Source organism: Chrysemys picta, chromosome 9, assembly GCF_011386835.1.
Source record: "Chrysemys picta bellii isolate R12L10 chromosome 9, ASM1138683v2, whole genome shotgun sequence".
Lineage (NCBI taxonomy): Eukaryota > Metazoa > Chordata > Testudines > Emydidae > Chrysemys > Chrysemys picta.
Window position 1 is genome coordinate 13,571,919 of NC_088799.1, and position 13,621 is coordinate 13,585,539.

Below are 13,621 nucleotides of genomic sequence, written 5' to 3' on the forward strand. Positions count from 1 at the left end.
TTGAGCAAAGGGAAAATTTAGGCTGAATGTCAGGGAAAACATCCTAACTGGAAAGATCTAGAAAGTCATGGAATAGCCTGTCAAGAAAGTGTCACTGTTCGGAGAATTCAAAGCTGGACTGGAGAAATGAAATCCTCATGTTAACGACACAATAAACAAGGACAATGCAAGCTTCTCAACTGCCCCGCTCAGACTTCTACTAAAAGATCACGGAGTTCTTTTCTACCAGCTACCCTTTGTGTTGGTACTGCTTACAAGAGCAGTCTTAGCATTCACAAGTCAATGTTATGTTAGCACAAAATGACAAAGAAAAAATGAATAAAATGGGAACTGAAAAGGAAAAATGATGTATATTTTTCATTCCTGGCTGTGCCCAGCTCTGAACACCTGTTGCATGCGTCTGTAGTATCAAGACAAAAACTACAATGCCGATTTCCTAACTAAAAAGGTTGGGAAATAACTAAACTTCATTAGAAACAGCAACCCACAAAATCCACAGGTAACCTTACGGTTAAACACTGAGCTTCTTTCAACAATGGAAGACTTCCACACACGCTGCTAAATGCTACCACAACTGTGGCATACACTCCCACACTCCTCTGGATTAATGCAGCATTTCACAAAAAAGAACAGGCTTCAAGCCCCGAAATGTGGCTTTCCTTCTTTCTCCCAAAATGCTTGCACATGCAGAAACAAGTCACCATCTGTATGTCAAGCAGCACATGTTGCTGTTGCTGAAAGCAAAACAGAAACATACATCCACTGTGACTAACCTAATACCCTTTCTTTTAGGCAACGAAACTGTTTCATACATTGTGTGTACTTACCTTGCAGGGATGTATTAGGTAAACTTGTTGCATTCTCTCCCATATTGTTTTTTTAAATTCTTTATCAAGCGGCCAAGCAGTCTCAAGTTGAGTCAGTTACTGTGCAGGTTTTGACCTCCAAACTTTCTACTGTAGCACTGTAACCGTATACCTGACTTTCTTCTGTGAATAATTAGTATCCTGCTTCCTGAGTTACCTGGGCTTGCCTGACCTGTTTCTCTATGAAGTGACATCACACCCTTTGATCTCTCATGCTGTATTAACATGTGCTTCAGAAAACATTGCTTTGTCTCACTTGGGACTCTTCTGTTCATTTCCCCCCCAACTCATTTTTTACTTTCACTTCTTCAGCCAAAAAGCTGTTTGAACAACTTTTATCATTAGCAGATAGTGTCATAGTCAAAACGCTGAAGCTTTTAGAAAGTTAGTAATTGCTTTTAAAGATTCTCTGAATTTGCATTTCATAGGGGAAGCTAAAAATAAAATGTTGACTGTCATGCTAGTCTATGTGGGAGAGGAACTTTACAGGCACAACTGTTAAGCACAGAGAAAGATGAAAATTTGAGATAGGGTGGCACTGGCAAAATCCTCAGACAAATTTTGTGTGTTTTCACAAAAATGATCTCCCAGAAAAATGATTTACCTCAACACTGCAATTTCAAGACTGTTTTGACTGTATCATTGAGGAAGGAAGGGGAGTACAAACAAAACAAAAGGGTATTTTCTCTCTCTACCCTTCCCGCTCTAGCCCAAGGACACAAATGCTAAGATAACACTACCCAAGCGGCAAGTTTGTGGTCTGAGGAAATATTTACTCTGTTCTCCTACATGAGGCGAACAAGCAGCATTTTCATCTATTCACGCCCAATTTACCAAACAAGCATCATGGCTTTTTAACTACTTTATTTTATTTTATTTTGACATTTACATGCATATCTATAAAATATAAAACAGTGCTGATAAACTGGCGCTACAACATTACTCTGAGGGAACAACTATGAAAGAAACTGAATTAAATACTATTAAGGAGCTATATTCAGCTGGATTTAGATCACTTATGGGTATGTCTGTGCTGCAATCACCGGATGTGACTGTAGCACATATGGACACATGCGAGCTAACTTTAATCTAGCTAGCATAGGTACTGGAGAGTGAACCCGTTACAACATGGGTTTCAGCACGGGCCGTACAAGGCTGCCCAGAACGTTGGGAAATTGCTCGTTGGGCTGGCCTGCACTGAGGCCCAGGCTGCCGTGACTTCACTGCTCTGCCACCTGCGCTAGCTAGATTAGAGCTAGCTTGGGTATGTCTACACAAGCTGCAATCGCACCCAATGACTGCACTGCAGACATACATGATGAGTACAATCCCATCAGTAACGCTAGACATGATCCCTTTCCTTACCCCAAAACAAAAACAAACAAACAAAAAAAACAGATTTTTTTTTTAATGTTGACTTTTAATGTTTTTCTTCCTCTAGCTGTAGCAAAGCACGAGAAGAATGGTTTCAGGGTGAGAACAAAAGCATAAAGAAATAACTGAGCTTAACATGCAGTATGAAGATTTCAGTGTTATCTAGCAGCTTCCTCTGATACACTAGTAACTTAATGGCATTTTATTACGTACACACTAGACAATTTCTCTTATCTATACACACAAGTATTTTTTAAACCATCCTCAATGAACCACCCCCCTATTTTAAGAGAGACAGCCTAGCCTAGCAAAAAGAGCACAGACTGCATGCCAAGACTGGTGTGTTCTGCTGCAGATTCTATCACTAACCCGCTGTGCCACCTTGGGAACTCACCTCTCTGTGCCTTGGTTTACAATATGTAAAAGGGCAAGGCTCGAACCTACCTACCTTACACAAATGCAAAGAAGCTGAATGGATTGTCGTTTAGAAACTGCACCAAGACCTTTGATTAAAGCAGAGACGACAACTGTTGATAGCAGAGGCACAATTTAAAGGTTCTGGGGGGAATGTGACTGCCACACAGAGGTTTTCAAACTGTGGGGCGCACCCCCCAGAAGATTGTTGGGTGGAAGGGGAGGGACGAGTGGTGACGCCAGGCAGCTTGGGCAGCGATGCCAAGCAGGGCTCGGTTGGGCCAGTCCTCGGACGGTGGGGGTCAGGGAGGGAACGCCACCTCCACCCCCACTCACCTCAGCAGGCCACTCAGCCTGTGTGGGTTGGCGTGCAACCAAAAAATTGGGGGGGGACAACACCCTATATGCCGCCCCCATGTGTTGCCTCTGGATTAAAGGCAGATATAAATGCAATATTTTTCATTTGCACATTTATTAAGTAAGGGAATGAGATCTTCTTTCACAGAGGGATAAACAAGCACAGTGTGTAGGAAATGTGCTATACTTTAAAAAATATGAATGGAGAAGGATATTTAGTCTCCAGAACATGGAGAATTCATACATAAAAAGTTTGAGGCAGGCAGAGAGAGGAAGCAGGAGTCATATACGCTTTCACCGCACAAGTGTGACAAAAAAAATCTTCATTCCTCGTCTTCAACACGCACAATATTCCAAGCCATGGTCCTTCCTTGAGCAGAGTAGATCATTAAGTTCAAGTATAGGGTGTGGTGGTTTTATGATATAGCTGAAACGAGGCCCAAATGAACCCATTACATATGCTTTCCTGAACGTATTATCTATACCAGGATTTGTCTCCATCATAGGCGAAACCACTATGCCTCCTAGCTTCGGGAAGATGCTTTACTGAGGAGACACCATTCCTGCTTCTCATACCATGTTTCTCTGCAAAGTACTTCCAACTGCACTGCACATTCACAAACATTAAACTCTTTGATGCCCTGAATTTGAGACCAAGTTAGAGCTTAATCCTCTGTTTGTTCAGCCCAACGGGCTGGGCTAGAGCATGCTCATTTCTTAGCTGGAGGGAATGGTTTACGTCTATCTGAGTAAACCCTCTAGCCAATGTACTTCAAGAGTACTACAAGAAGAGCTGTATCCAGTTCTCCTTGCCTGGAAAATGGGTCAAGTCCAATGCAAAAAGCTTGTGTGGTTAAATCTTACTTTCACCCAGGTTACCAGACCCTGTACTGGGACTGTCAAGGTAGGCGGGATGGCATCCTCCTGTCATGAACAATGGGCCCGAGTTCCCTCAGCTGACTATGGGGCTAGCTGGCTCAGCCCTGAGGCCAGTTAACAAACCTAGCTGGGATGCGGCACAATCATCTGACTGGCCAGCCCACCCTATTGACAGAGGGCTAGTGGAGCTGCTCTGTGGTTTTTGTGCACCCCTCCACCCTCTATGCAACCTGAAAACCCCTGTGCACTGGATTGCTCCATGGTACACAGAGGGTACAAACCTCCCCTCATTCGTATGCTGCCCCCATGTGGAGAAGACCCTCACTACTTCAGGGCTCTCCACTCCCAAGCATGGGGAGCATGAGCTCAATATTGAAGACAGTGTCAGTGCAAAAAAAAAATGTAACTCCTGAATCCCAATTAGGTTCTCTATTGCAAAGTATGCAGTATTTTGTTATTATTATGTCTACATTGGTCTCTCTCTCTCTCTCTCACACACACACACCCTGAGAGCAAGGAAGCACCTAAATGTCCCATTCTATTACCATTTCTAAACAAAGAGGAAATTATAATGATTTGTATGTTCTTTTACAACTGTGCAGAGGTTGTATTTTTCCATGGAAGACTATGCACTCAGTTTTTTTTTCCAGCAATGAAAAAAGAAGTCTGAAGCAACAAAGAGAAATGTTCGTTCCAGCTGCTGAGTGCTGACATTCTGCATTTGGCAGCATGATTCTTTCTGATTTTAAGCTTTTAGCGCCTACTAAAGTGTTCTGTGGCTTTTCAGGTTCCGAAGTTTTATCACATCACCTTCTGTTGATTTTTTAAAATATATTTAAGCTTCTGAGAGTTAAGGGAATGACAGTTTTGAAAATGTTTCTTCTATTTTAAAAGAAACCTACAGTCAGAAACAGTGCAGAAAGGACTGGAATACAATCGTTTTCACACTCCCTTTTCAACAACCGCTTCTAGTGGGGAGAGGTGGTTAGTTCCATTTTATGTTCTCCTAAAAACTATTCATTGTGCTCAATTATGTGTAGCAATTTAAATGGGCTGTTTCCCAAAGAATCAATCCTAGTTCACCTAATCTATCTGTAGCATGACCCTAACGTAAAATATAGGCATTTCCACCCCCCAAAAAAGCACTAAAATTGCCTTTGTTGTAAGCATAGAAAAATACAAGCCAACCGAGGCAATTTTAGTTGTTTTTTGGGTCTTAGGAGGTAATTGATGAAGAATGAAGGGAAATATAGTTTGCTAGGGTGTAAAACTAGTTTTCAATTATGCTTCTGTTGAAGGAGAAAAGGTAAATGTTGACCCGTATGCAGATACATGATAAAATATGCGTGTGTAACAAAATGAAAACAACAAATCAGAGATATAGCAGGTGCTCCTGAAAGTTGAGTACTCCCCACCTACAGAAATTAAGCTTACTATGACATTTGAAAACTGGCACGTGCCCAAGTACCCTGGGGAAGTTTTTATAACACAGCAAGAACATAGGTGTGTCAAGCACACTTGTTGCACTCTGAGCATCTGACACCTCCACATATCTTCCCCAGCCACCATAGTTAACACCTGCTGCATATCCAGGTCTTATCTAGATGAAACACTCACCACGAAATCAAAAACCAGCAGCCAAAAAGCTTATCACTAGATACTTACCAGTCAAACAATTGTAGGCTAGTCAGTTCACATAAGCATACAAGGTTCCAAACTCCTAAGCTCCTAATACACTAAGATCCCAAGCTTCTAATAATCTGCACAAGATCACGGATCTGTAGGGTGACCATATTTCCCAAAGGGAAAACGGGACATCGTGTGGGACAAGCCTGAGCCCGAGCCCTCCCTCCACTTCTCTGCACAGGGCCGGCGCAGGGCTGGTGTTGCTGCTCGCAGGAGCCCTGCCTACCCCCTGCACAAGGCTGGGGCTGGCATCACTGCTCGCTCAAACCCTGCCTGCCCCGCTCCCAAGCCCTGCCTCCCTCCCCTCCCCTGCATGGGGCTGGCATTGCCGTTTGCCTCCATGCATGTTCCTCCTCACCCCACTTTGACGACAAAAGTGGGCATTTGTCCTGTTTGCTCTTGTCAACTTTATCAAGAGCAAACAGGACTAATGCCCTCTTTTGCCAAAAAAGTTGGGACGGCCAAGACACGGCTTAAAAAAGGGACTGTCCCACCAAGGATGTATGGTCACCCTACTGATTAGGAGGCCTTTCACCATCTACAATCTCTTCATAAGAAGGAGCCCACAATCTGGCTCGTGTTACGCAAACCTAGCTGGATGATGCTGCAGGCCCAGTATTAGCACATCAAGTCACCCTGTCTACTCAAAATACACTACAGACCTAGGGCCATTACAAGGCAAGGACAGAGGGGGAGTAGCCATCGTATTCCAGTATAACCTTCTATGGAAGACGGGTCACCTTGACACAAAATCCTTTGAGGGTATCCAGAAGCTTTGCAGATCCAGAGAGTAGTCCAAACAAGCAGCCTACTAATCCCAAAAGCAAAGATTTCCTACAGGAGCTGCCTGAGATGCTGTCTGACATGGTGATAAAGCTCTCAAGTCTTGTTTTCCTTGGAGACTTCCAACATCTGAGAACACCTCTGATGCAATGGCCCTACTTATTAATTTCTGCATAGTAATATTTTGAACCTGATTTTAGGCCTGGATGGAGCTAAAGGGAAGACAAGAAACACCCTACTTATCCCTGGACTGGCCTCTGCCTCTTTCAGGCTGAGATCAGAACCTTCCCCTGCTATCCAAATAAAATGAATGAGTTTCTGAAGGTCCATCCTGGAAGCTCATGGACCCAAATCAAATTCTATTTACCCCTTGATTATTTTAATTAATTATACACTATGGAATTGCACCCTGAAAAGGCATCATGTAGCTCATTCAAGACACAGCAAGCCACCCACTAAGCAACACAGACCGCCAAGCATACATCACCCCAGTGACCTGTCTCTCTTTGCTAGTTTTGTAGGGATTGCAGAGTCAGGTTCAACATTTCAGTCCTCCTCTTTCAACAGCTCCCAGTTGCTTAGGGACTACTACACTCTATATGCTCATTACTTGCACTGACCGTTAGAACAATGGAATGGTCATTTTCAATAGTGAAATAAACCTGGGCAGATAACAGCTTTCTTGGCAATAGGCCCTCCAACCTGGAACTTGGTCCCAGAAATAAGGCTAACAAATGTGTCAAACTTGAGGACAAAATGCAAAACCCACTTCTTTGACATAGCCAGCCCATATTAATGCCAATTCAAAATAATAGACAATAGTCCAGGTCTTCCAGTTGGAGGGGAGACAGAGAATTGGGCAAATGATTAGCGATTTTGGGTGCCCAACTTTAGACACTTTAAAGGAGTCTGATTTTGAGAAAGTGCCGAGCATCTGAGCCTCTGAAAAACCAGGCGTCTCTAAAGGTGCCTCAAGTTGGGCACCAAAACTTGAAGCACGAAAAAAAATCACTAGTCACTTCTGAAAATCCTGGCCAACATCTTTATGTGAAAATGTGATAATTTGAAGAGGTATTCAGATAACACGCTGATTGGGATCATATTCGAATCTAGGTAGATGGATACGTAAGAATAGACAGATCACGGTGATAGGCCAAGTGCCATAAAAATCCGGCATGTCACTATTATTTATTATTTGTAACGCAGTAACACCTACTAATCACAGCCCAAATGTGCTAGGCACTATAGAAACATACAACAGAGTAGGTCCCTGTCCCATAAAGCTCACAATCTCAGTATTATAAAAAATAAATAGTGAGGGTATTAAGTACATATGAAATTTCAGTGATATAATTGCTTTTCTTCCCAGGATTTGGAACAGAAAATTCAGAAGGTACAGGAAGGTCTTTTATGCAATGAACTCTATTCACTTCCTGAGCCAGTCACCCTATAAACATGCTACTAGATTAACAGTAAAGGTACTGTGAGAGGGAGAGCCCTTGCACAAAGCCTGCTGGTAGTGACTGAACTGCCAGTCAAGACACCGCTAAGGGATTATATCCATTAAGATAATTAATACCTAGCTTTCAGCAGTGGTAAAAATGCCTGTGAAGACAGGGGAAGACATGGTGATGGCAGGTTTGTTTGTTTGTTTGATGGAGAGGAGAAGAGGGACACGAAGATCTTATTTCATGCATAACATAGGTGTGTTATGGATAGAATTACAGCCCCTTTCTTTAGTCTCCTAAATTACAGCCAGTAGCTCATTCAGCCTGCAACCTTTATTAAAGCTGGAGAAGAGAAAAATAGGTATGTCCTTGTATACACCTGTTTTTACAGTGAAAATTGTCTAAGCATAAAGCAAGAAAAAAGTCTTGAAACACAGGAAAATATGTTTTCAATGTCTGTACAAATGATAGATCAATGAAGAGGTGACTGAACATTAGCACACACTGGCTGAGAGTCTGTGGAAGTGAGTCTGAGCTACCGCGAAGTGGAGTTTATAGAATCTAGACATGAAATTAACTTCCTTCATCAAAATTAGAGGACAGTTTTAATGAATTTAATTCTGAAAGGGACCTGAGCAAATATCAATCTCCCTTTGCTCAACAGCAGAGCTAGAAAATAGCCTCTCTGAGTGAAATTCACCTAGCAACACAGGTGCTGCAGTAGAAGCCAGACACAGCTGACAGCTGCAGAGCACACAAGGGGAGATGGGGTGATGGGGGGAGGTGGCAGAGCCATGGCTGTCCTACCTGCCGTTAGCAGATCTCACTTCTACACAAGGAGAGGGCAGGTGGGGGTGGGCTGGCACCAGAGTGTGGTCAGGAGGCGACAATTTTGTTTGGCGCAACTTCTGAGGTTTAAAATTTTGTTTTAATTCTGCATTGGGGAAAAAACACCCAAGACCTTTGGAATGTTTTTGTGAAAATGTAAATTTTCAAAATGTCTGTTTTGGGATGAAAACTCACGGCAAGCATGAGTCATAACTGAGTGTTTCATCCCAGATCACTTGAAATCAGGGAGACTAGTCACTTTATCGTGAGTCTTCCACATCCCAGGCCAACACCCTATATATCAGTGGCCAGCTTGCCTGCAGTTTGGTGGAGCCACTGACCATGAACTCCTGCATAGGCACGCACACGAGTCACAGCTCCGGAGTTTGAGCAGCATCCTGTCTCTGGACCACAGATCATTTTCTTTTATTTTGAAGTATATTATTATTATTAGAGCTAGTGGGGGATTTTTCACAATTTTCTTAAATCACAAAGTGTGGATTTATAGACGTCAAAACTTTTAGCAAAAACATAGTTTTGACTAAACTTTTGTTGGGAAGGTTTCTCCTGTCTCGGATGGAACTTCTGGTTCGAGAGAGACAGAAAGAGAGATCCAGAATAGCCAATGGTCCATTTGGGGAGAAGTGGCTGTCTCTCATTTTTCAAGAAAAAAATTCCAAAGATCTAGGTTTCATTCCAAGTCCTATTCCTATGCATTAACCCCGAACCCATCCTCTCGGACTTAATTCCAACCCTCCTTCCCATCCAGCCCATGAATGATTCACTTGCACAACACCCATTAATTAGGGCTGTCTACATATGTGAGAGAAAGACAGAAATTCTCCCAAATGAAGCAATGACTGGCTAACACTAATCAGCAATAGCAAGCAATTTATATGCTTTCGTTGCGGTCTTTATTGATACTATTTTATAGCACAAAAATGTAAGGAAACCAATACCACCAATTAAATGGCGACAACATTAGGCCAGATTTACCCAACAGTAGTCTGTTATCCATGTGCCATGGAAATACTATAAAAGGAGGAAGGTAATGGGGGTACTGGTTGAAGCTGGGAATCAGAAATCTGCTACTGACATCTGAACTCTTCTTGTGCCATCAGATGTTGCTCAGGGCATGAACAAGACTCTACCATCCCTGTCTATACTGGGCCACCCTTTGCACATTCTCTGTGTTGTTAAGTCCCATAAATTTTCCTTTTTGGAGTAGTGTTTGATGGAGGCCCCTTTTACATGTTCCCCAACAGTCCAATGGCATGCCCATCATGGCAGAAGCTCTTGCTTCATTCTTAACATATGTCCCCCATATTTCCATCTTCTTTGCTGACATGATGTTTGACAATGCCTCAGTTTTCCCACCTGTAAAAAGAAAACATTTCCTTCTTTTCCCTACCCTTTGTCTGGCCTGTCTATTTAGATTGTAACTCTTTTGAGCAATAACTGTCTTGAGCTCTATGTACAACAGCTAATACAATGGGGTCTGATCTCAGCAGGAGATTATTATTTGTACTACAGTAACACCCAATCACGGTCTTGCACATAAAACTATTTAGCTACCTCAGACTTGATTATTTAGGATATGGATGGCACTTTGAGATTGCAGGAGGGTAATTAGAACAACATGACCACCAGAAACATAATAAAACAGCAGATCTTTTGCAAAAAATGGAAAAAGAGACGTTTGACACCACAAGCAGTGTAAAAAGAGAAAGCATGTTATCTGGTGATGGAACCCAAATTTAGGACGAGGGAAAAGAGGGCTGGATTTTGTAGCTAGCCATCAAATAATATTATGTAAACTTTCTGCATAAGACATGAAGTGTCATCTTTGAAGAGATCTTATGGCAAGTGAAATTTAGGTTCATCTCCCAGAATTCTGAAAGTAATCTTCTCCATTGGCACAATCTGCATCATTAACTACAAGCGATTCAGTTCAAGCCAGTAAAGCAGAACTGCTCTTTTTGCCCACAAAAGAAGTTTTTTTCCCCCACTCTTTGACCTAAGCTTTCCATCCATGCTCACTCTGAAAGGGACAGGGGTAGATGAGAAATAGCAAGAATAAAGAGCGAACGGCTTCATGTTGGCATCTGCAAATTCCTGTTATCAAACAATCCAGAAATAGAAGCGTAGAATGTTTTCTATTTTTTTTTTTAATTCTTCAGGGGGCAAGAACTGTCTCTGTCTGTATATGTACAAGAACTAAGAAGCATCTAAACTGTACCTGACAGGGAACAATATGAGCTCTTTATGTATGAGGATTATCTTGGTGTCTGCTAAATATAACACAGTGAAGTCTTTTTATCCACAACCCAGGCAGAAGATGGGCCAGCACCATTACAAGCATTCCCATACTGCACTGTCAGTATGCTTACACCTGTCTCGGAAGCACCAGCTGTAGAAGGAGGAGAATAATTCAATCTCTCTACCCATCCAGTCCTTAGCCTCAAAACTGCATCTGAGGACAGTTGTGCCAATTAATCCCAGCTGCGTGGAGGCTCATTTGTTTGGTACTTAGCTGAGACCAGATGTTAACGAGCATATCAGACCCTAGCTGGCCAAAGCAAAGCCCTACACTCAACTCATTACTCTATCTGTAATGGGGTGACTTTGGAATGCTGCATATGATCAACTCCAAATTTTCAGGGACTATTCTGGGCATCCATGGGCAGAACCCTATTGATTTGGGAGCAAATATGATCAGAAAAGTCTGATTCAGAGGAAAATCAGGGGCCCCAGACATCCACCTGGGAAGGCAAAGGAACCTCTCTGTCAGCTCCTGCTGCTGCCCACACATATCAGAGGCAGAGGAAGGCCGTGGGCAGAGACACAGAGGGGAGCACTGGGTCCTGCTATGGTGGAGAGGGGCAAGGAGTGGGGAGGAGGAGGAGGACAGAGCTCCTGGCATGAAGGAGAGGGTAGGGAAATTTGCACGGAGTTCCTGACAGAGCTGTGGTGAGAAATAAACACAATTACTGATTCCCAGTCCCAGCCCCACCTCCCTCAACTCGAACCATTAGACAAGACTCCTCCCCTGTAAATATTATACAGAATTAAACATAGTTTATAGCTTGATTGCGGGATCTAAATTCAAAATTATAACCTGGTTTCTTTCTACACTTGATGTTTATGTTTATGGCTGAGTTGTGCACTCTTGCCTTCGTAAACAGTTTCCATTTTCATCAGGCCCTCTCTAAGTAGCATCTCTAAAGTGCCCTCAGAACTTGGCTCACATTTGCAGTAAAGAAAACGATCAGCAGGGCCATCTCCGACATTTTGTGATGGGTTTGCAAAACTATTTCTCTTACACCGTTTCTGTGCACCCAGGATCATGCCATTATATGTAAAGCTGCCCTGATAATCAACTCTCTGATCCTGCCCCAAATTCCTAACTTATTCTATATGATCTTTGGTTCTGTTCCCCTACCCTTCTACCTCCAGGAGACATGGAGCTCAGCATGTATATTTGTTTTCTACGGTACACACACAACTAATTCATGGGAACTGGGATTGCACTGCATGAAATATACACCCCTAAAAGTAGCATGTTTCTGAACCAATGCAATATTAGTAACTCACTTGCTTTGGCTATTAAAGGGCCAAGAAAAACACACAAGGTCTAGCTTAGAAACCAAAACACCATCATAGGTAGGACATCTTACTATAAACCTTTTAGGTATAAAAGAAAAATAAGTGAACTAATATAGTATTTCTTTTAAATAAAACACTACTTCTGATGTTCAATTCATCCTTGATGAAAAGGACACCAGATGCTTGGATTTTTGAAATGGTTTCTCTAAATATACAGAAAAGCACTTCACATTTGTAAGGAAGAAAAACGTGCCTGTTCTTGAGAAAAGCTCCCTTATTTTCTTCTTTCTGATGCAGAGAAAAACAGCACATGCTGTGCTGAAAAGCGTTAACGTTTCATACATTCGCATACAAACTGACATTTGCAATACATTTTCCACACAATTATCTACGTACACTAAAAATTTCCGTAAATTCCATTTCAGAGACAGCTTATACTGTATAGGTTTTTTTTCATATTCTGAGCAATATAAATGTTTCCCCTCCAGGAACATTGTCACTTTTGACCAATGTGAGAACTCACAAGTGGAGATGAGGCAGACGCTTAACAAGACTCAAGGTCAGTAAGAAAATCTCTCAAATGGAACATTTTAATTAGGTCCACCAATGAAAACAAACTGCAAGGACGTACAAGGAAGAAAATAAAGGGAAATGATTTTTTTTTTAAATCATTAGATACTTGTGGAAAAGAAGAAATAAGGGTCAAAGATTTCTACAGTGCTTTTGTAAAGTAACAGCCTTCCGACTGTCATTTCCCCCTCCCCCCCATGTAGGTGTCACTCCCTCCCCGCCCCACAATGTAGGTGTCAAGTGATTTAAAATTTTGTTTAAACAAATGCGTAAACTCAAAAGCACATTTAATTAGGATTCCTCCTCACTGTATAAAAGTAGCTGGTAGGGAGTAGCAATATGGGACACCTTTTCTTAATGGAATTAAGATACAATTTTATACAAACCATTCTGTTCTCTATAGTTTCTTATGCCACTGTCATCACTGTAGTATCTGGGCACCATCAATTAGTGCATTAAGTGATTAACTACATCTACCACATGTAGTTGATTCTGATTCTCAAGGCCCCGCTGGGGGGAGGAATGGATGTGCAATGGAGCGTACCAGTTTGGAGCAGAAAAGGGGAGTTCAAAACTTTCATAATTTTTAAGAGAGTCTTTGGTAATCCACTTGTAAAATCTGTGTTACAAATCTTGTAATGCCTAATTCGTTACATAAAGATTATGAAGATAGGTACTCATTGTTTCCAACAAATGAATTATGTGGCCCAGGAGCCGTGATACCAGAAGCAATTGTGATCTAGGGGATTGGGAGTCTATGCCCAAGGTTCTGCTTCTGACCCAGCTGCCACCAATGGATTTGTGACTATG

General features: G+C 42.1%; 1 protein-coding gene across 12 annotated transcripts in view; it reads right to left on the reverse strand.

The window, feature by feature from the left end:
• NAALADL2 (N-acetylated alpha-linked acidic dipeptidase like 2) overlaps positions 1–13,621 on the reverse strand; it is a 953,294-nt gene that overhangs the window by 703,182 nt on the left and 236,491 nt on the right. For 2 of the 12 annotated variants that reach the window (XM_065557729.1, XM_065557741.1), the window contains exon 1: positions 828–1,010. The exons of the other annotated variants lie outside the window; for them this stretch is intronic. In XM_065557729.1, coding sequence (XP_065413801.1) covers positions 828–870 — 43 coding nt within the window. In that variant the 5' untranslated portion in view covers positions 871–1,010. Of the gene's footprint in view, positions 1–827; positions 1,011–13,621 lie in introns of those variants that run through there. 12 annotated transcript variants of the gene reach the window in all.